General features: G+C 40.5%; 1 protein-coding gene across 1 annotated transcript in view; it reads left to right on the top strand.

The window, feature by feature from the left end:
• PDLIM4 (PDZ and LIM domain 4) overlaps positions 1-20,529 on the top strand; it is a 220,913-nt gene that overhangs the window by 26,288 nt on the left and 174,096 nt on the right. Inside the window, exon 2 of the mRNA XM_069763940.1 lies at positions 10,770-10,921. Coding sequence (XP_069620041.1) covers positions 10,770-10,921 — 152 coding nt within the window. The remainder of the gene's footprint in view (positions 1-10,769; positions 10,922-20,529) is intronic.

The following is a 20,529-nucleotide window of genomic DNA, read 5'->3' as shown; positions in this document are numbered from 1 at the left end:
CTTTGACAAACGACGGCTTATAAATGTCTCCAGTAGGAGAAGCGTAAGCTGGTTTATGGTGGAAGTGCATATCTTCAAATTATGGCAAACGTCTATTGTTGAGTTATTCTCAGGAGGAATGCTTAAAACGAACTGTTTACACAGATTGTAAGGCTATGTTTTCTCCTAGTTCATTAAATCGTGGGCATAATAGTAGAAATGGGAGCAACACATCTTTTATCATCTGTATTTAATGATTGTATAGTTTTTTATTTTATTATTTGTTCATGATTATGGGGCATTCGTCTTGTGTGAGCTGATGGTTTTTGGCTGTGAATAGCAATTGATACATTTGCCTTATAGCACCTTTACATAGGAAAACTCAAGAAAGTGACTCATTGACTTCTATGGTGAAAGTGTTGTGGGCTTGCTCTGTGACAAATACAGGGGACACTTGTATGAGGGGGGCATGAGTAGTTTCCATCCAATATTATCAATTATATTATTCTACATTATCTTTCTTTATCTCTGTTGTAATCCTGCCTAAGATGAGAGACCAAAAGTCACCTCTGCAAAACAGAAATTGTCAGTCTATTTGGGGCTTATGGTGAAAATTGCAATACTTTAGGATTACATTGTCATTAAATTATGCACACACCCTTCTTTCATGTTCAGTTTTCTACAGCAAACTAGTCAGCTTTGCTGTATACAGTAGAGTGGGGTAGAATGAATCAGACTAATTACATTATCACTAAGGAGAGGGCAATAGAACTTGATCACTTTTAAGTTTCATTAGGCTGGTTTTCAACGTCCTGATATATCTGGTACCGGAAAAATGGTACCGAAGATATTTGTGTCCGTGTGTGAACTATGCGCGGCACACGTGTAGCAACCATATGCCGCATCAGTACCACACGGACGGCCGCTGGGGAAGTAGTGCTACTATAAGCGCTGTTCAGCTGGTGCTGAACGTGACTGTCATCCGTTCTCCCCTGCTCGCGCTGCTCACCGGCCGAGCAGTGGAGAACGGATGAATGATACGCAGCGGGCACAAGCTCAGTAACTAGTTCTGATGTCACTGAGTCTGTGCTCGCTGCCTGCATGAACTCCTGTGACCTCAGGACCATGGGAGAATGCAAGTGATGAGGTAACGGCAGTTTAAGCTCTGTACCAGTGACGTCACTGCTAGTTACTGAGCCTGCGCCCGCTGCGTATCATTCATTCCCCAGTAGTTTACAGCTGGGCCGGTTGCATTAGCTGCGCTTCCGGTTGTAAACTGTCTATCCCCTAGATATGGATTACGGCCTGTGATTGAATGCTGGACAGGTATAGGTATATTGTTGGTTTATTATTTTTAATTTTTTTACAGGAGATCGAGGGCGTCGCTTGGAATAGCAAAATAATAAAGATGGCAAAACTTTGTGGAGTATGATTTCATTAAAATACTTTATTTTTACTTTGTGGTGGGTTTAATTAACCCTATAACAACTATAGGATTACTAATGGAGAGGTGTCTTATTGAAACCTCTCCATTACTAAGCCGGCTTAATGTCACCTTACAATAGGAAGGTGACATTAAACCCTCATTACTCCACTTGACACCGCTACAGGGCAAGTGGGAAGAACCCGGCAAAGCTCCAGAATTGGTGCGTCTAATAGACGCGACTTTTCTGGGCAGCTGCGGGCTGCTGTTTTTAGGCTGGGGGGAGGGGGCATATCCAGGGCCCCTTACCAGCCAGAGAATACCAGCCCACACTTGTGAGTTTTGCCGGGTTGGTTTAAAAACATAAGGGGACCCCACGTCGGGTTTTTCTTTCATTCATTCTCCCCTGCTCGCTGGGAGAGCAGGGGTGAATGGATGAAAGCCGCGTTCAGCACCAGTCACCGGGGAACAGCGGCATTTAACTTGCGCAAACTGGATGCGCCTCTTCGCTCCTCCCATCGACGCTCGTGTCTTGCGACTGCATATGATCGCAGCTTCTAGTCTCCCATGGAGACTATTGAGGCAAGTAAAAAGTTAAAAAAAGTTTTTAAAAATATAAAAGTTCAAATTATGCCCCATTAAAAATAAAACAATTTAATAAAAATTAATAGTACACATATTTGGTATCGCCGCGTTTAGAATAGCCTGCTGTATCAAGATAAAAAAAGAATTAATTTGATTGGTAAATGGCGTAACGACAAAAAAAATAAAAACTCCAGAATTACCTTTTTTTTGGGTTCCTGCAACATTGCAATAATATGCAATAACGGGCGATCAAAGCATCGTATCTATCCCAAAATGGTATCAATAAAAATGTCAGCTTGGTGTGCAGAAAATGGCGCCTTTTTTTTTTTTAAATAAACTTTGGATTTTTTTTTTACCACTTAAAAAATAATTTAGACATGCTTGGTGTCCGTCAACTCGTAATGACCTGGGGAACCATAATGGCAGGTCAGTTTTAGGAATTAGTGGACATGGTAAAAAAATAGAACAAAAAACAATTGTGGACTTTTTTTTTCAATTTCACTGCACTTTTTTCCCCCATTTTACAGTACGCGATATGGTAAAAGCAATGGTGTCGTTCAAAAGTGAAACTCGGCCCGCAAAAAAAACAAGGCCTCACATGGCTATATTGACGGATAAATAACAAAGCTATGGCTCTTGGAAGACGGATAGCATGAAATGGAAATGCAAAAACGGAAATACGCCTGGTTCTTAAGAGGTTAAGGATATGTCAGACAAGTGATAAGAACTGTTGATGGAGGAGTGAAAATAGAAGTAAAATGACATAAATAATAAATATGATACAACTTCTTCCTCTGACATTTGGCATACCTAAATATCCAGTTTTGCCCCTGGCACTGCTATGATGTGCAGATATTGCCAGGAACTGAATGTCCAAAAGCTCTAAACAATATTCTGTAGTTAGGCTGGTACATGAGATAGGAGGCGGCGATTTCGGTTAGTGTCATTCATTTTAGTACATAGTTGAAACTCGGCCTTCCTGATCCCAGGTTGGTTTTCCCTGATTGCAGAACAAGTTTCTTTCTACCACCTAGTATGAGTGGAGTATGAAAATAAGTATTTTAGGAATGACTGATTTACATGGCTACAGATAGATAATATCACATCTACAAGGTTACAGTGTTTCATCCCTAAAAGGTAGCAAGGAGTAGATATTTTATGGAGACAAGAATGTGAAGTCGAAAGTTGAAAGCTGACGGCTCAGTGTTAATACCTTTCAAATGTCTGGATAAAATAGGATTAGGATGAGGGTAAAGAATCTGGGCCAGAGCCTGCAGCTTCTGTTCTCGTGTTTGTAGCCGATGGCTTTTCTTACAGTTTGGTGGAATCTCAATGCTCCGGATGAGGTGTAGCTTATACAGGTTAGGTGTCCTTTGCGTTTCCTCCACCTGCAAAGCTTGTGTTTGACAAAGGGACTATGCCTCAGCGAGTAGTAAGATGTGGAACACGTTTTACGTAATATGTAACGGTAGAAGTTCTAACCTATCATTACAGCTTCGTAGCTATAGGAACATACACATTGCAATATGTTGGGATTTTTGTTTTATATATTTAGAGACAGAAAACTATTACTTCCAGTTATTGTGCCTGTTAGGTCATTCTACAAGCTATTGATTCATGGGGTGTATTTATTTTTTCAAATGATTTGGCTTTTATCCTAAGTCATATTGCACGACTCGTTAAAGCGTTGATTGTGACTTGTAGGATTGCTACTTCCAACAGGTGGCGCTATAGAGTTTAAGTCCTCTTTTTCTCAGAAGAGGCAATTTGCATTTTATTTTTTCACACACTTTTTGTATTTTGACCTAGTTTGGGTTAGGGTTGTTCATCCAAGGTTGAATTTACGTAATTTTAAGACTTTCTAAAGAGATTTTTTAATTATGTTTTGATACATAAAGCAGTAAGATTCAAAGAGTGAGTACTTGCGGTAGTTTTTTCTACTGACTGTATATATAACCATGTATCGTATAGATATTAGGCAATAGGCTATACAATCTGAAAAGGCAATAATTCTGTCTGGCCCCATCTAACCCCTTCCCTCCCAACTTCACACAACCAAGTAAAAAAAAAACAATGACTTTTTTAGCCTTTACATTACATGATAGAATATGCTGCACAAGAGCCTAATGAATAATTTATTTTTACTTTACCTTATATGTTGTATGTAAAGGTACAGTCCATGGTTCCTGGGTTACAAAAAGGGTCATATTAATAAAAGAACAGTTAAGTAAGAACTTCAGCTATTTTTCCTTATGTGATACAGCTTAGACTGTTATTGCTGAATACTGTCTGGGTTGTCTGCCATCTTGATCCCTTCTTCCCCTTTTGCTTGGTTCCCCTAATACTTTTTGCATGATGCCAGAGTAGCACATACAAGTAGCATACACTTTTTTTTTTTTACCATGGATTAGTGTCAAAATCCGCAATAGAACAAGTCAGCAGATAGATATATCTATAGATAGCAAGGCAAAAGTTAAAGAAGTTATCTTGGACTTCTGTATTTTTTTTCTATTTTTCTTGCTAACACCTTGCCTGTTCTGCCAGGTGCCGTTCTCTGCCATCTCAGAGCAGTCTCGGACCTGCTGGTGATTCTGCTGCTTCAATTGACCTCACATCAACAGAGCAGGTCTTTCTCTTCTTCTCTGCTCTGTTGACAGGACCTCACTGCCGATGTCGTGCTGATTAACAGCCGGCTTTCTGCACTTAGGCAACGGGAAGCCTCTTGACAGTCAGCATGACATTGGCAGTAACTCCGTGTCTACAAACCAGACCAGAAGAGAAGAAGCTGTTCTGTCAATGTGAGGTCACTGGAAGCCCCAGAATCATGGTCAGTGCCACTTTAACCCACAAATTATAATGTTTTTCATTATATTCCCTTAATTCTGAAAATCATATTTGTTCCATTTATGAGTTTATATCACACAATGTGGGGAAAGGATTAGACCAGCACAGAACTAGTATAATCCAAAAAGTAACAAACTTTATTTAAACATGTATTAAAACAATGAAAGTCTGCTAGAAACCAGATTACAGGGGCCAAGGTCACCACATCAAGCAGTAAATAGTTTTAACCAAAAAATAGATAAACCCTAATACTATAGGTGTAGTATGAAGAGAGAAATTCAAGTGCTGAACCACACGAATACTAAAAATGTAAGTCATAACAAAATGATGACATAATGACAATCATGTTATACAACAAAGTGCAAGTGCAATAAGGATAAGGTTAAGAATAAAGAAAGTTATAGGATGCAGCCTAATTTACTCAAAAAATGAGAAAAAAGGTGAATAGATATTAAGGGAAAAATCCCATTGTACTGCTGGCAAGGTTTACAATATATATTGTAGTGTACTCCACATCACTGCGCTAATATTGATTCAAAGATAGTACTAAAGTGGAGATGCACAAAATAAATAAAATTAAACTGTGGTGAGAAGTGAGCTTGGTGTCCCCGTCGCCCCAATGCACGTTTCGTTAATCTTCTTCAGAAGGTGTGTGTGTTAAATACCATTTAGGAGTTTGTTGAATGTATTTGATGTACGTATAAACCTCAGAGATGCAGAGATCAGACAATTTGCCCTGTATTCAGGTCCATACAGTAGGTAGCACAAATGTACAAGAGAATGAACTGTGAAAGTTATTGTCACTCTTGATCACCATAGACCTATTAAAGGGAACCTGTCAGTAGGATCAGGCCTCCTAAACCGTCTATAAAAGCATGTAGGTCATAGGAATAAATTCATGTATTGATATCTGCGATACGAAGTCTGATTCCAGAGAGATAATTTTTTCTCAATATGTCAATGACCTGTTCATGACTTTGGGCCGGACACTGATCTGCATGAGAATCTGCCTCCAGAGATTATTTTATATGAAAGGGTGAGACATGTAAAGACTGACAGTTTGTTCTCCGTATCTACATTTCTCTCACTGGTAAGCCCTGGAGGCAGATTCTCGTGCAGATCTCTTCCCGCCCATAGATCTTAACAGCTCATTTACATATTAAGAATAATGTATATTTCTCCGGAATAAGACATCGGATCACAGATATGAAGGTATCATTTAATTCAGCTTCCTATGACCTACATGCCAATGTAGATGGCTAAGGAGGGTTGATCCTACTGACAGAATCCCTTCAAATATTGTATGTAAAAAAACTTCTTTTGGTGACTGTTGTACAGCGCTGGGATATGGGTTCTTGGTGCGATTTCCCATGCTGTGGCAGTCAGTCTGTCAGCATCAGTCTCTAGGGAGATGACTGCTCTACAGAGAGACCCACGGAATGGTAAATGCTATATATAATATTATGTAGTGAACGATTGTAATTAATAATGACATTAATCAAGATTGCATTATTATCATTCTTGGGCAGTTCAACATTTTCAGTGACCTCACATCTTATCTTTCCTATTCAGATGTTGTTTTTTTCCCCAAGATACGACCAAGCCCTTTTATCATCTTAGATCATCATTTCCCACGTATAAAGTTCTGTTGCCTGTAAGTTAAGGGAGGTAAGAGCTAACACCGAGATAGCTGAACGTTATGTAATCAGCATGACATCTTTAATTGATTATTGTGGCCGAGAGATTTTCCTTAAGATGACGGTCTTCTGGTCTTTCCTATTAAGGAAGAATTTTGCAAGTGAACGTGCAGAACGGGAATGTGCTGTATAGTGAGGAGATGCAATGCATATCTTCCTCATCTACTCGCAAAGATATACTGTACATATGCTTTACTCAGTAACCTATAATTGGGCATCATGTGTAGTCTGGAGTGCTGGGGATTTGACTAGTTCCTATTATGTTTGGGCTATGTATATTCAGTGTATATACTTTAAGAGTGTTTCCGAATATATGGCCACTGCAAATCTGCTTCTGTGGAGGCACACAAGTCCATGCTGCTCTATAATATGAATATATTCTATAGCCTGAACAGTTTGGGCACATACTGTATATTTTAAACATTAACGGGAACCTGTCATCTGACTCATCCTGCCAAAACATCATTCTACATTATTGCAACCATGTATGTTTTACTTTGAAACTTGCAGGTTTTCAGAGAGATTATATATTGAAACGCGGTGTCAGAAGGCTAGTCTGAGGCAGGTCCTCGACAGCTTCTCTCCATCCTGATCCCCTAGACTGACAGGTCTATTCTTATATGTGTACACAAAGGAATTGGGGTGGCTAGAAGACATTGAAGATTTGCTTTGAACTATTCATCCAGCTCTGTACACAGTTTACAAATGGCGTCATTCAATAGCTGGTGGTAGGTGTTGGGCCCTCACCGAATGGATATTGATGACGTATCCTAAGCCTAGGACATCTGTATCACAATCCTGGGCCATCGCTTCAATAGTGCTATAATTTGTGGAAAAATTGAACATACCATCTAGGTTTTTACAGCAGTATTGTTTTCTCATTAATTAATATTCTAAATAGTGCTTTCATTCTTGTCTGGCGAAACGAGACTTTGTGCACTAAAGATCAATCTACAACTACAGTTGTGAGGATAAATTAAAAAAATGTCCTCTAGCAGTTGCCCTTTCTTGCTTTAACGTTCCATTGCAGATTCGATTGCATTTTTTCCATCAGAACATAGAACAACTTGACAGAATGCTCATGGATACCATTGTAAGTCAATAGGGTCTGTTGGGCGACACTGGTAACCACTGCATGGACGTATATAAGGCAATACACATGACTAGAAAGCACATACAATGTTCTAATTTGGTCACATATTCGCTATTAGGGTCAGCTTTTCACAAATGCAGTATTCATGCCAAAATGCAATCCTTATTATTATGTTTCAGAATGACCTATAAGTGTACATACTGTATATGATGCTTGTCAAGTATTGTAAGAAAATAAAGTACTGTATGGTTGATGAAATTCCAAAAGTAACACAACATGGTAATATGGTATATCAGCAACACTATGTGGCTTTACTACATAAATATCATTAATTTTGTAAGTATGAGGTTACAAACACATTGAAAACCACAGGACATCTATAAAATCACAAGTATTAAAGCCCTAAATTGGATTTTATGTTTTTTTTCTCAAAATAACTAGTGGAGACACCAGATATTCAATAAATCACATTCTCTGATTGGTATTTTAAGAACAGCAGTTCCAGTGAAGAATAATGCATTTATCTGAAGACGTAAACTTGTGCTAACATCCATCAACAGATACTTCTGCCAAACACACCAAGAGGAAATAATGCACCTCGCCCTATCATACCACGTATAAACATCAAAGAATCATTACTCAACAAGTAGGATAAGAGTAAGAAAATAAACAGGATCATTAGGAATCTGGGATCATCACCCTTATAGAGCCTCCCTCCAGGGAGCCCAGCCACATCTCACCGCATGCCGCAGGCACTAGCCATGACTTGGGTGCCGAAATCCTTATAGAAATCCCACACATTTTCATATCTGTTTTTAGTTTGGGGGTGAACAATAATGTTTGCAGACCAGTATCTTGATTGCATAATATTTTTTCTAGCTCTTCCCAAGCAATCAAAATATGCAACATTAAGTGTTTGTAGATGTAATTTATTGTACGGTACTTCTGATTCCTAATCTCTACATGTATGCTGGATATGTGATGAGGGCTTCACTCCATGTTGATACAGGAAAGAAATAGATCTTGGTACCTTGTTAGCCAGTAGATAGAAAAATATTTAGAATTGAGAGTCCTCAGTGGTTGATACCTTTTAATGGCTAACTGAAAAGATGGTAACAAATTGCGAGCTTGTAGTCTTGAAAGCTTGCAATTTGTTACCATCTTTTCAGTTAGCCATTAAAAGGTATCAACCACTGAGGACTCTCAATTCTAAATATTTGACTCCATGTTCACACATAAAAACTGCTGAGGTTCCCCCGTTGCAAGTATTGCTGTAGATATGCAACAAATCCACATCAAAATCTGCCCCTCAGGTCACATACATTGCAGATTGGGATGTAGGTGTATCATGGATGCAATGCAAAGAATCAAATCCGTAGTGAATTTCCAGATTATTGACCACTGTAGGTTTTTACCCTTAAATGCCAGAATAATGAGAGAGAGAATGTTTGAAGGCATTTTTAGATAGTGTATGTAAACTTCTGGTTTTAACTATATATACAGCCATTAATCCCACAGCGCTTTACATAGAGCAGCATCTCTGTCCCGATTGGGGCTTGCAACCTAAATTTCCTATCAGTATGTCTTTGCATGATTTCCTTCAGGTACTCTCACATTCCAAACTCCTTGCAGATGTTGTTCTTGGTGGGATTTGAAACCAGCACCCCAGCGCTGCAAAGCTGCAGTGCTAACCACTGATCTACTGTGCTACCCACCATGAGGATAGGTCATCACTATCAGATTAGTGGGGGTCTGACCCTCTACACCCCCACCGATTAGCTGTTTGCAGCACCAGATGAAGCAGGATGTAAACAATGAATGGCGTGGAACAACACCAGTCCTTCACATTGCTTAGTGGCCGATGTCGGGTACTTTAGCCCGATTGAAAGTTGTTTTGCAGTACCTGACAGTGGCCGCTAAACAATGCGATAGATCAGTGATATTTACATCCGACCCTTGTTAAAGCTGATAAAAGCTGATTTGTGATATTGATAACCTATCCTAACATAGTTTATCAATATCACAGTCATGGAAAACCCATTTAAAAGCAGATGGAGTTTATAAAATTTATATATGATAGGGTTAAGTTACCCTTATTGCTTCTGGCTTAAAGGGGTTGTCTGGCCTTGGGCTACAAGACAATGCATTTTATGTGGATTCTCCGGTACAGGCTTCGGGAGAAGGCAGGCACCTGTCTACAAGGATGCAATTTGCCTACATACGGTCATGTGCTAACTAGTTGCATACGGCCTACCTCAGTACAAATGAGCAGGACCTGTCTAGTCAGGAAAGTGGTTGGAAATGTGCCAATCGCCCTGCCTGCTCCCAGAGCCAACACTGGAGATTCCTCACAGTGCACGCTGTGGGTGCTGTGAGCGTTCACAAGTCTGCAGTCACATACTGTGCCTGCAGACTGTACCCCAAGGCTGGACAACCCCTTTAAAGAGTTATTCCCAATAAGAAAGATTATCACTTATCCAACGGATGAGTGATAGCTTGTAGTCTTATGGGGGTCCGTACTGTGATACTCTTATCGATTACAAAAAAAGGGGCCCTGAAGGTGGTTGCACCTGTGCTCCACTGCTCCATCAATTCTTAATAGTCAAGCGACACAGCAATACAGAGCTCCATTCTTGGGATCGTTGAAGGGTCCAGCTGTCAGATTGACACCATTCCGCAACTTATCACCTAACCTTTGAATATCATATTTTTTTTATGTTGGGAACGAACCACTAGCAAAAGTGGTCCAACTATAAGTAATAGCATTTTCCGATTAGATTAGCTGGCTGCTATAAGCTAAGTAAGTGCTGGAGGACTTGTAAACTCAGTGATGAATTTTTGGACAGAATATTGGTAACATACAAAACGGTCCTGCTACGTAACATATGTAGATAACTTTACATTTCATTCTATGTGCTTTCACAGTATTCTGCAGGAAATCAGTAATCCAGAATGTTACAATATAAATCCATTCTTCTAATGTAATGCACACAAGGGCCTCGTCTGTAGAAGTGTCTCAGACATGAGGAGATCCCATTTTACAAGCGCAGTGATTATTTGCCGACATCCATTCTACATGTGTTTCCATTATCTATATATTTATATAGCTTTATAACACCATGCACCTATTGTTCCTCTTCCTGTGCAGATTAATCCCGGAAGCAAGGCTGCTCTGGCTAACCTATGCCCAGGGGATGTTATTCTGGAAATCAATGGGGAGAAAACAGAAAACATGACTCATCTACAGGCTCAAAACAAGATTAAGACTTGCTCAAGCCATCTGACACTTTTCCTAAACAGGTCTGTACATCTTTTATATTTTATTTCACAAACTCATTACTTTTGTTGGTTAGTTCTTGAGAAATCATTTCCATAGATAATTTCCTAATGCCGGTGGCTGACCAATGGCCCAATTTATAGGAACTAGAATAGAGAAAACCATGGCTGGTTATGAGTTAACGAGACCCACAGTCTAAATACAAATCTGGACCAATGTCCGAGAAATAAATATGAGCAAAGTCCGCTGCTTGGTAAATTATGTAGTAATAAAATATTCAGTAAAAGGACTGCCCATTCAAGAGGTTCACATGTTGGTGAGCTGTCTTTAGGATAGGTAATGAGTGTGAGATCGGTGGGGGTCCAACACCTGTCACCTCCACCGATCTGCTAAGAGCTGATCCAGGAGCTGCGGAATACAGCACTTTATCTCCCTTTCCTACAGATATGTCAGCCCTCAACACCCCTTTTAGTGCATACAAGAAATAACCATTTAGTGTGGATGGTGCCTAAGGCTAGGTTGACATTGCGTTAGTGCAGTCCGTTTAGCGCATACGCTAACGGACTGCGTTAACGCAATGTCCAAAAAGGAAACATGTTTAGCGATCGCGCTAGCGCAGATGCCCGATCTGCGCTAGCGAGAACGGACCCAAAAACGCTGCAGACAGCGTTCGAGGTCCGTCACAAAATAACGGAGCATCGCTAACGCATGCCAAAAATGGCATGCGTTAGGATGCGTTACATACATTGCGGTCAATGGGTGCACTAATGGATCCGTTACATTGCGTTAGTGGTGCTATGTAATGGATTCCGTTAGCGGATACCCACTAACGCAATGTGAACCTAGCCTAAGAGTATGCTGACACTTGGATGGATTCATTGTGGATTTCCATACCAATTTTCAGTGCAGTTGGTGTGCAACGAATTCGATTGTACCAAATGTCATCTACTTGCTGCTGAAAAAAATCTGTGCGGAATCAGTTTATGTTGCTTACTTTTTCCGGAGACTTAACTCTGTGTAATGTATAGGGTGAGATCCTCATGTAGCTCATGACAATTTCGCCATGGATTTGTCACAGATTTTGCAGAGGATTTCACCCTGTGAGAAATCTGTGTGGGCACACGCTACATGTCCTCTCTCCAATGAAGGCAATATACGAGAGTAACTATTGTGGTGCTGGGTTTTGCCTCCCTGGACAGGCTCTCTTAGGGACATTTGTAACAACGCGGTTCTTATAAACTTTGCACAGGTTCTTGACACCTGATAGCCCGAGTCAATGCTGGGCCTCATCTGTATGAGGTCCCAAAGCCAATGTAGAGCCTCTCTGAAAACCAAAAACCACAGAGAAGTTGGATCTGTTAGATATAGGCAGAATGAAGCTCATTTAGAGCTCTTACGTAAAAGGCACTACACCTACAAGAAAATATGAATAGGCCAGGAACACGGGCAGGAGAATGGTAAATTAATGTTTGTGTGTTTCTATATTATCTGGGGAAGGGACGCTGTTCCATTAAATCACTGATAACGTTGTAATCCACCTAGAAAGTTGTTGCCTGCCTTTACATTTTGGGGTTTTACTTCTATTGGATAAGCCCTTATTCATAGTCCAGGGTATTAGATAAATATAAACAAAAATTATGCTATTCCCCTGACGTTGGCATTACGTAACATGTATGGTAAAAGTCAATCACTGCACGTTATAGTGATGCACCGCCCAGTATTGCATGTATGGGCTTGGACCTTGCATGTGATTTGATGTCTTGCCTCTATACACATAAGGAGTATTGATGACAAGAAATGGAGAGCAAATGTATTACTATAAGGACAAATTCACCCCACCAATAGGCCGCTCCCCTCTCTTAACACCACTCGCTTTTTAATAAGTAGGTGGAGCCCATCAAAAGTCCCAAAATCTCAAAAGTCGCTACATTTTTGCACAACTACTCACTGTGCAAAGATTAGCAGCGTTTTAGTACTAGAAAACTGCCACAAAGTGAGAGATAAACTGCTCCCTTGCTTGATTCAAATTCAGATTTATGTGTTATTGTTTTTTTCTAAAATCTTGGAAAATCAAATTGGTGTGCTATTGATTCACATATGACCATTAGAACTTATTGCTAAAGCCAAAAAGCTTTCCAATGTTCTCCCCGACACTATTATTGCCAAGAAGGTCACAAAGATCTAATCAGCTCTAAATATTTAATCGTCTAGAACTTAGTTTTGTCTTACAAAGCATAAATATGTTTAAAAAATGGAACTTGACCTCCACCATGACTTGTGGTTAGAATGGAACATTCCAGGGAGCTGACAGATGGGTGAGATGACAGCATCAGTGTTTCCCTTACGTAAGACGGAGTCTTGTGTGACTCTTCACTGTAAAAACGGTGTCTGCAGCTTCCATGCAGCCAATTGTTCTTACCATTAACAGGACAATGTTAACGTGGCCATACACCTTAAAAGGTTGGTCCAGGATTGGAGGAATAGTCTGAAGGAGAACAAAAAGGCAATACTCTTAACCGTATGCACACTTATATGGCGATATTAAATATTTATTGTAAATATAGCATGTACAAAATACTGGACAACCATAAAAAACAATTAAAACCTAGAAAAAAAATGTATCCACCATGGCATATATATAAGTATGCTCAGATGCAAAAAAAAAATCATATACACTAAACTATGTAAGAGACATGTTCACATAATATAAGATAGAATGTCTAAGATGTAAAGTGCATACAATGAGGTTAGAACATGCAAATAATATAAAAGAGACAGTGGGTAAAGTATAAGATGCAATACCAATATCCAATACAAATATAATATACAGGGTAGAGTGTAACAATAAATAAGATCCGTATAACCTTGTAACTGTAATATTGATAAACCTAAATATGTAGTAAATATTTATGGAAAAATGAGAAACTATCAAATAGCGAATAAAAAATGTATAAAATGTCAAGAAAATTGTGACACTGACTGCGACAAGTCAAGAGGCAAGGGAGTCAAGAAGTCCAGGGGTCAAACACCAAGAGTGTATGTCAAAGGCAGAGGGGCAAGACAAAAGATAAAACAAGTCACAGTCTGAGGCCAGAAGTGCAAAATAGTATCGGATTGAGACAAAGGGGCTAGGCATACGAATAGTCAAAAGGCATGTCTGAGGTCAGGCAATCAGAACAGCAAAACACAAAAGCACAAGGCACGCACACCACCGAGCAAAGCTACAGCTGACAATGGTCTGACCATTGCCAGCCAACTAACTAGCCAGGCAATCACTCAGAAAGGTGACACCTGGAGGAAGCCCAGCAGATTTGGCTGATTGAGCTGCTGTGCACTCCTAATCTATAATGGGGATAGTCGGCATAGTCCATGTTTGGGTAGCTGGGCTTTCCCATACACCCCTGCCATCTATTGGGCGGCAGAGCTGTCACTTATTGCACCCTTAGAAACAAAGGGTTTGTGACAAAAATATATAACACTCACAATGTGATGTCCAAAACATCTGAGATAGAATTAAAAATGAGCATCTAGGAGCCAGATTATGGTGCTCTAGGTGTAGAGCCCCTACATATCGCAGCTTCAACAAGGGAAAGGTGTAAACAAAGTGGAAAGGGGGTCTGCACCATATTCTTTTTTTTTTTGCAAAAAAACAAGTGAACTAGAAAATGCTTCTTTAGGGAAAAAAGAGGATTAGATTCATGGTTGGTACATCCCTTTACTGGGGAACACAATTTTTTAAGAGTTAGGTCAGACAACTGTTCTTAATTAATGTTTGGATGCTGAATCCAGAAATGATCTCAGTTTTTCTCTATCACGTCAAGTTTTTGAACTATAGGATTTTTGTCTTCTCAAAACTATGTAAACTACTGTACCTAAAAAGTGTTGTTTTTTTTTTTAAATAGTACAAATATGAACAAAAAATGACAAATATAAGAAATAGGCATGACAAAGTTGTGACTACTCTTACAAGTTGCCACGTAGCTCTATATGAGTCGAATTGTAATCAGATAACAACAAATCTTATTACAGATATCAGTGCAATTGTGCTTCTCTGGCAGGTAAGTTGTGTAGGAAAAACTTGACGTGCTAGAAAAAAACTGACTACATTTTTGGAATCAGCTTGCCAATTTTAGTATAAATCAGCTCAAAAACCTAACTCAACAGAAAATGTTTTTCAAATTGTTCCCCTGTGTTGTCTGTTCATTGTTAATAAGCAGATGCACAGATCAGGTTGTGGAGATCGATCCATGATTGTAATCTGGACCTGCTCCAGGATCTGCATACCATTGAATTCAGTAGCAGATTCATGTAGGTCAGGATCGGGAGTGATCGCACAGCACGACTGATGTGATTGGTGCAGACACATTCTGACTGCATTGTCACATGATCAGATCTTGATGACCGGCTTCTGTAATAGTTTAGTTACTCTTTAAATATACACACATACATCCCAAAGTTTGTGGGCACTCCTTATTATATATCCTATATAAATATAGGTCCAGGACATGGTGCTCCTGACCTTAGTCTTCATGACACCATTCACTACATATGTCCTAGCGTCTTGTGACATCAGTGTTATGTGGACATCGATGTGGATTGAGATTTAATACAGTGGACCTATACATAGGCTGTAAGTATAAATGGACGTAAAGGGGGAGGTTATCCGGGAGACTAGGAGTGGAGCCGCTGCAGACGTCTAACCTATGATTCTAAAGCATCATTAAATTGCCAACTATTAAAATAACTTATACACTAAAAGCCATTTTATATAACACATCTGGCAGACTTCTTTTAAGTGGTGATACGTGCCTCCGTTCACATATTTTACAAGGCTTTATGGAAGCCTTTTTTAATAGGAGCCACAAGTTTCATTTTCCCATCATCTTCACTTTTGATTTTACACGAGGCTTTTACAGTTTCATATTGAATTAGACGGCAGGAATGTGATATTCCAGAATTTCCATCATGTGTACTTAAACAATCGCTAATAGACAGTATACACTTTTAGATCATTTGGCTCTTATAGGGGTTAAACAATTGATGAACTCTGTTTATTGGTGGGGGCTAACACATGGCACCCTATTGATCAGCTGAAATCTACTTCACCAGTTGTCAGATCTACAAAACTCTACAGCAGAAAACATGCAGCCCAGTACATACAGTCCTGCTCATCGTTATTGGCACCCAGGAAGTTTAAGTACATAATGTGGAATATTTCCTGAAAAAAACGAAGCACGTGAAACAGTTTTTTGTATAGAGCGCTCGTGTTAAATACAAAAGAGCAAATGATAAATAATAATTTAAAACAAGAAACAATGGGAGGGAATAATAGAGAAACCCAAAGCTTGCTGTGACACTGGTATTGGCACCCTTTACAGTAAATTAGCACGGTAACACATTTTGATTCACTTGTGGCAAATAACAAATGAGAATCACCTGTGATTAATTGTCGGTGCCCATGTGACATGAGTTAGCCGATGAATAATGACTTCAGTGTATTAAAAAGCCACATGGTAGGCCCTGTTCCTTTGTCACAATGGTGAAGACATAGGGGCTGTCTGAGGACATCAGAACTGCTATTATTAGCAAACACAAGACTTCCAAAGGGTATGAGGCCATCTCCAAAGACCTTGGTATCCCAGTTTCAACAGCACAATGTTATTAAGAAGTTTACCAAGCATGGAACTGTTAAGAACCTTCCTGGGTGTGGGGCAAAGAGGAAAATTGACAAATGTCTTAGAAGGTTGGTGCGAATGTTGGCAAAAACACCACGTCAAACATCGAAAGATCTGAAGTCGAACGTGGAACAGTCTTAGGTCATAGTTTCAACAAGAACCATGTGTTGCAAACTAAACCAAGCAGAGGTTTATAGGTGAAGGCCAAGAAAAAAACATTGCTCTTTTCCAAAAAGTACATTGACAAACCACAATTCTTCTGGGAAAATGTTCTGTGAACAGATGAAACAAAAAAAGAGCTTTTTGTAAATGCAAAGCAAGGAAAAGAACACCCTACCAACAGTTAAGCATGGTGGAGGATCCATAATGCTGTGGGGTTGCTTTGCTGCATCTGGTACTGGAGGCCTTGACCATATTACAGGAATCAATGAAATCATAGAATTATCAAGAGATTTTAGAGCAAAATGTTCTACCCAATGTAAGAAAATTTGTTTTGAGTCTAAATCATGGGCCCTCCAGCATACATCCAAAAGTACACAGGAATAGTTGAAAAAGAAAAAATGGACTATTTTTAAAATGGCCAGCAATGAGTCCTGACCTCAATCCCATTGAAAATCTTTGGGGTGAGCTGACATCTGCCACTGGGAAAACGAACCCTGCAAACATTGAAAAGCTTGAACAACCTGCAAAGGAAGAGTGGGAGAAAATACCAGCTGAGAAGTGCAAGAAGCTTATTGATGGCTACAAGAAACGTTTGGAGGCTGTCATCAATGCCAAAGGGTGTGCAACTAAGTATTAATTGGGGGAGTCTTTACTGCTGCACATGCTGTCTATTCGGTTTCTTCTAGGAAATTGCAACATGTAAGTTGATAAACAATGTTTTATTGTTGTATTACTTTGGACGACTAATCTAAAAATCCTGAGGATTTAAATATGGTACATTTCCGTTTATTTCTGAAGATATTGTACAGTCTATGAAAAAAATGAAGGGGAGCCAATAATGGTGAGCAGCACTGTAGTGTAATGGCCACTGCTTTATGTTTCTTATTAAGGCAAATCAGATATAGGCCATGTTCACACAGTGCGTTTTTTACCGCGGAACCGCGGCGGTTTTGCCGCTGCGGTTCCGCAGCTGTTTTCCATGCAGGGTACAGTACACTGTACCCTATGGAAAACAGGACACACTGTGCACATGGTCCGGAAATTGTAAAAAAAAAGACGCGCTGAATAGCTCCCGGAAAAAAGAAGGAGCATGTCAATTCTTCTTCCTGAACCGCAGCGGTTCTGCACCCATAGACCTCCATTGTGAGGTCAAAATCGCAGTAAAACCCGCAGATCAAAAATATATCTGCGGGTTTTACTGCGATTTGATGTGCAGAACCGCTGCAGCAGGAAGTGCGGGGGAGCGGGCGGAAGTGCGTGGGCGGAGTGTGGCTGCCCCCCCGTGCTCCGATCCCGCCCCCCCGTGCTCCGATGCCCCCCCCTGTGCTCCGATGCCCCCCCCCAGTGCTCCGATGCCCCCCCCGTGCCCTAATCTCCCCCCCTTATACTTACCCGGCGTCCCGGTGTCCGTCCGGCCGTCTTCTCCCTGGGCGCCGCCATCTTGCAAAATGGCGGGCGCATGCGCAGTGCGCCCGCCGAATCTGCCGGCCGGCAGATTCGCTCCAAAGTGCATTTTGATCACTGAGATATAACCTATCTCAGTGATCAAAATAAAAAAATAGTAAATGACACCCCCCCACTTTGTCACCCCCATTGGTAGGGACAATAAAAAAAATTAAGATTTTTTTTTTTTTTTTTTCACTAAGGTTAGAATAGGGTTAGGGTTAGGGGTAGGGTTAGGGGTAGGGTTAGGGTTAGGGGTAGGGGTAGGGTTAGGGTTAGGGTTAGGGGTAGGGTTAGGGGTAGGGTTAGGGTTAGGGTTAGGGGTAGGGTTAGGGGTAGGGTTAGGGGTAGGGTTAGGGGTAGGGTTAGGTATTTTCAGCCATTTTAGCCCTAAAAAGCTTCCTAGGAAACACACAGTAAAAAAAGGATAAAAAAACGCATCAAAAAACGCATCAAAAAACGCATCAAAAACGCATCAAAAACGGACAAAAAAAAGGACCTGCGTTTTCTGCCAAGAGCTGCAGTTTTTTAAAAAAACTGTCCTGAAAAAAAAAGGATGGAAATCCGAACATACCCTTAAAGTGCTATAACTGGCAACCTCCTCCTAATAATGTACAGAGCTGTTGCACCCTGCTTATATCTGGCAACCATCAGCACAGATTTCAGCTGATTTATGGGGTACCAGGTGTCAGATTAAGTGATGGTTTAGTCCCTGACAAACCCTTTAACTAAAGCAGAAGCACTGGTTAAATGGAATCTGTCAGCAGGCTTTTGCTACCTCATCTGAGAGCAGCATAATGTAGGAAAAGAGACTCTGATTCCAACAATGTATCATTTGGTTTACTGGGTGCTGCAGTTGTGACACAATCAGTGTTTTTTTTAGCTGTACCATGTAGCAGTGCTCAGAAAGCTAACCCCACCCACACGACAGCTTTTTGTGTACATTGTCTATTGACAGTGAGCTGCATATAAGAGGAGGGGTGTGATTGGACCACTTGGCATGAGGAAGCTAGTCTGGGCAGTGATAATCTGGTGATCTTGCATTCATTGTATGGAAATAACATCACACAACCTAATAAGTGACACATCATTGAAATCTGCGTGTCAGTCTCTTCCTCATGCTGCCCTTAGATTACATAGCAAAAATGTGCTGACATGCTCCCCATTGACTTAGTATAGTTAGAAATGATCTGTATGATTTTTGTATGGCTCACTTCTAAAAACTAAAAATGCATCTGGTGCTATGGAAAAAACAATAACAAAAAACGAAAAACGTATTCTTAGGAAACATAACATAAACAATGAATGAAGCGGTGGTCACACATTCTCACCTGTGTCCCCTATGATTCTGTGGACAGGTGATTAATCTTGTTATTTGGGCAACCTCTTCAGTGGTTGCCGCCTTCTGAACCATCCTGAAACGTATGGTTGCTTCCCACTCCATTGTAGTATCAAAACTGTGTAATGGCAACATGAACATGTGCGCCCAAGGACTATAAAGTTAAATAACTTCTTAAGACTGCATAGATGTGACTTTACCTAGCGGGAGCGGTATTACAACAATGAAATGCACAAAATAAAACCCCTAATCTGTAACTAGGAATCACACATTTGGGAGAGGCAAGAACTTCATGCATTTTCAGTCGACTTCTCACTCACTATGGGGCTGTTGAAGGTTTCCCAGACCTGGATTTACTCAGTGGGCAAGTTTCCAATTTGCGCTGTAATAAAGTGCACTCCCATGCTCCACACTGCCCTGCTTCAATGAATCTATCGTCTTCTCAGCATGAGCAGATTCCATGGGGGTTACACTCAGGAGCAGCCTCCTCACAGCTCTCAGAAACCTGAGCTAGTAAACCTAGGCATGTGCGAATCAATGTAAAGGCCTTGGAACTGGCCTCCTGAATGGTGACTGCGTGCTGTGTACACGCTGTGCCACTGCCAGGTATTGCCAGTGGTCACGTGACCTCATCTTAGAGATTTGCATATTTACATGCCTGCTAGATGTGTTTTCTACTCGTCTAGTCAGCATGTGACCGCAAGGATGCGAATCTCATACCACTTGCATCATCAGTTCCAGGGAATCACGACCGTGTGTGCGCAGCAAGGTGACTGCATGTTTTGTCCCAAGCCTGGCAATCCTCTTTAACCTGCATTGGTGTACATGGAAGTGACAACTGGTGCACTGGAGACGCCACAGACAGTTCCTCTCTCCTCATGTTTCCTTGCTGAGTCTTTAGTTTTGTATCAGGCTAGAGTCCCTGTCACTACCGGTATCCTATTCAAGTTGTACAGGTAGTCCAGAATCCTCCAGAACGGTACAACCATACCATGTGCAAGACACGTACGGT

Source organism: Ranitomeya imitator, chromosome 4 (assembly GCF_032444005.1).
Source record: "Ranitomeya imitator isolate aRanImi1 chromosome 4, aRanImi1.pri, whole genome shotgun sequence".
NCBI lineage: Eukaryota > Metazoa > Chordata > Amphibia > Anura > Dendrobatidae > Ranitomeya > Ranitomeya imitator.
This window is presented reverse-complemented; position numbering and strand designations above follow the sequence as displayed.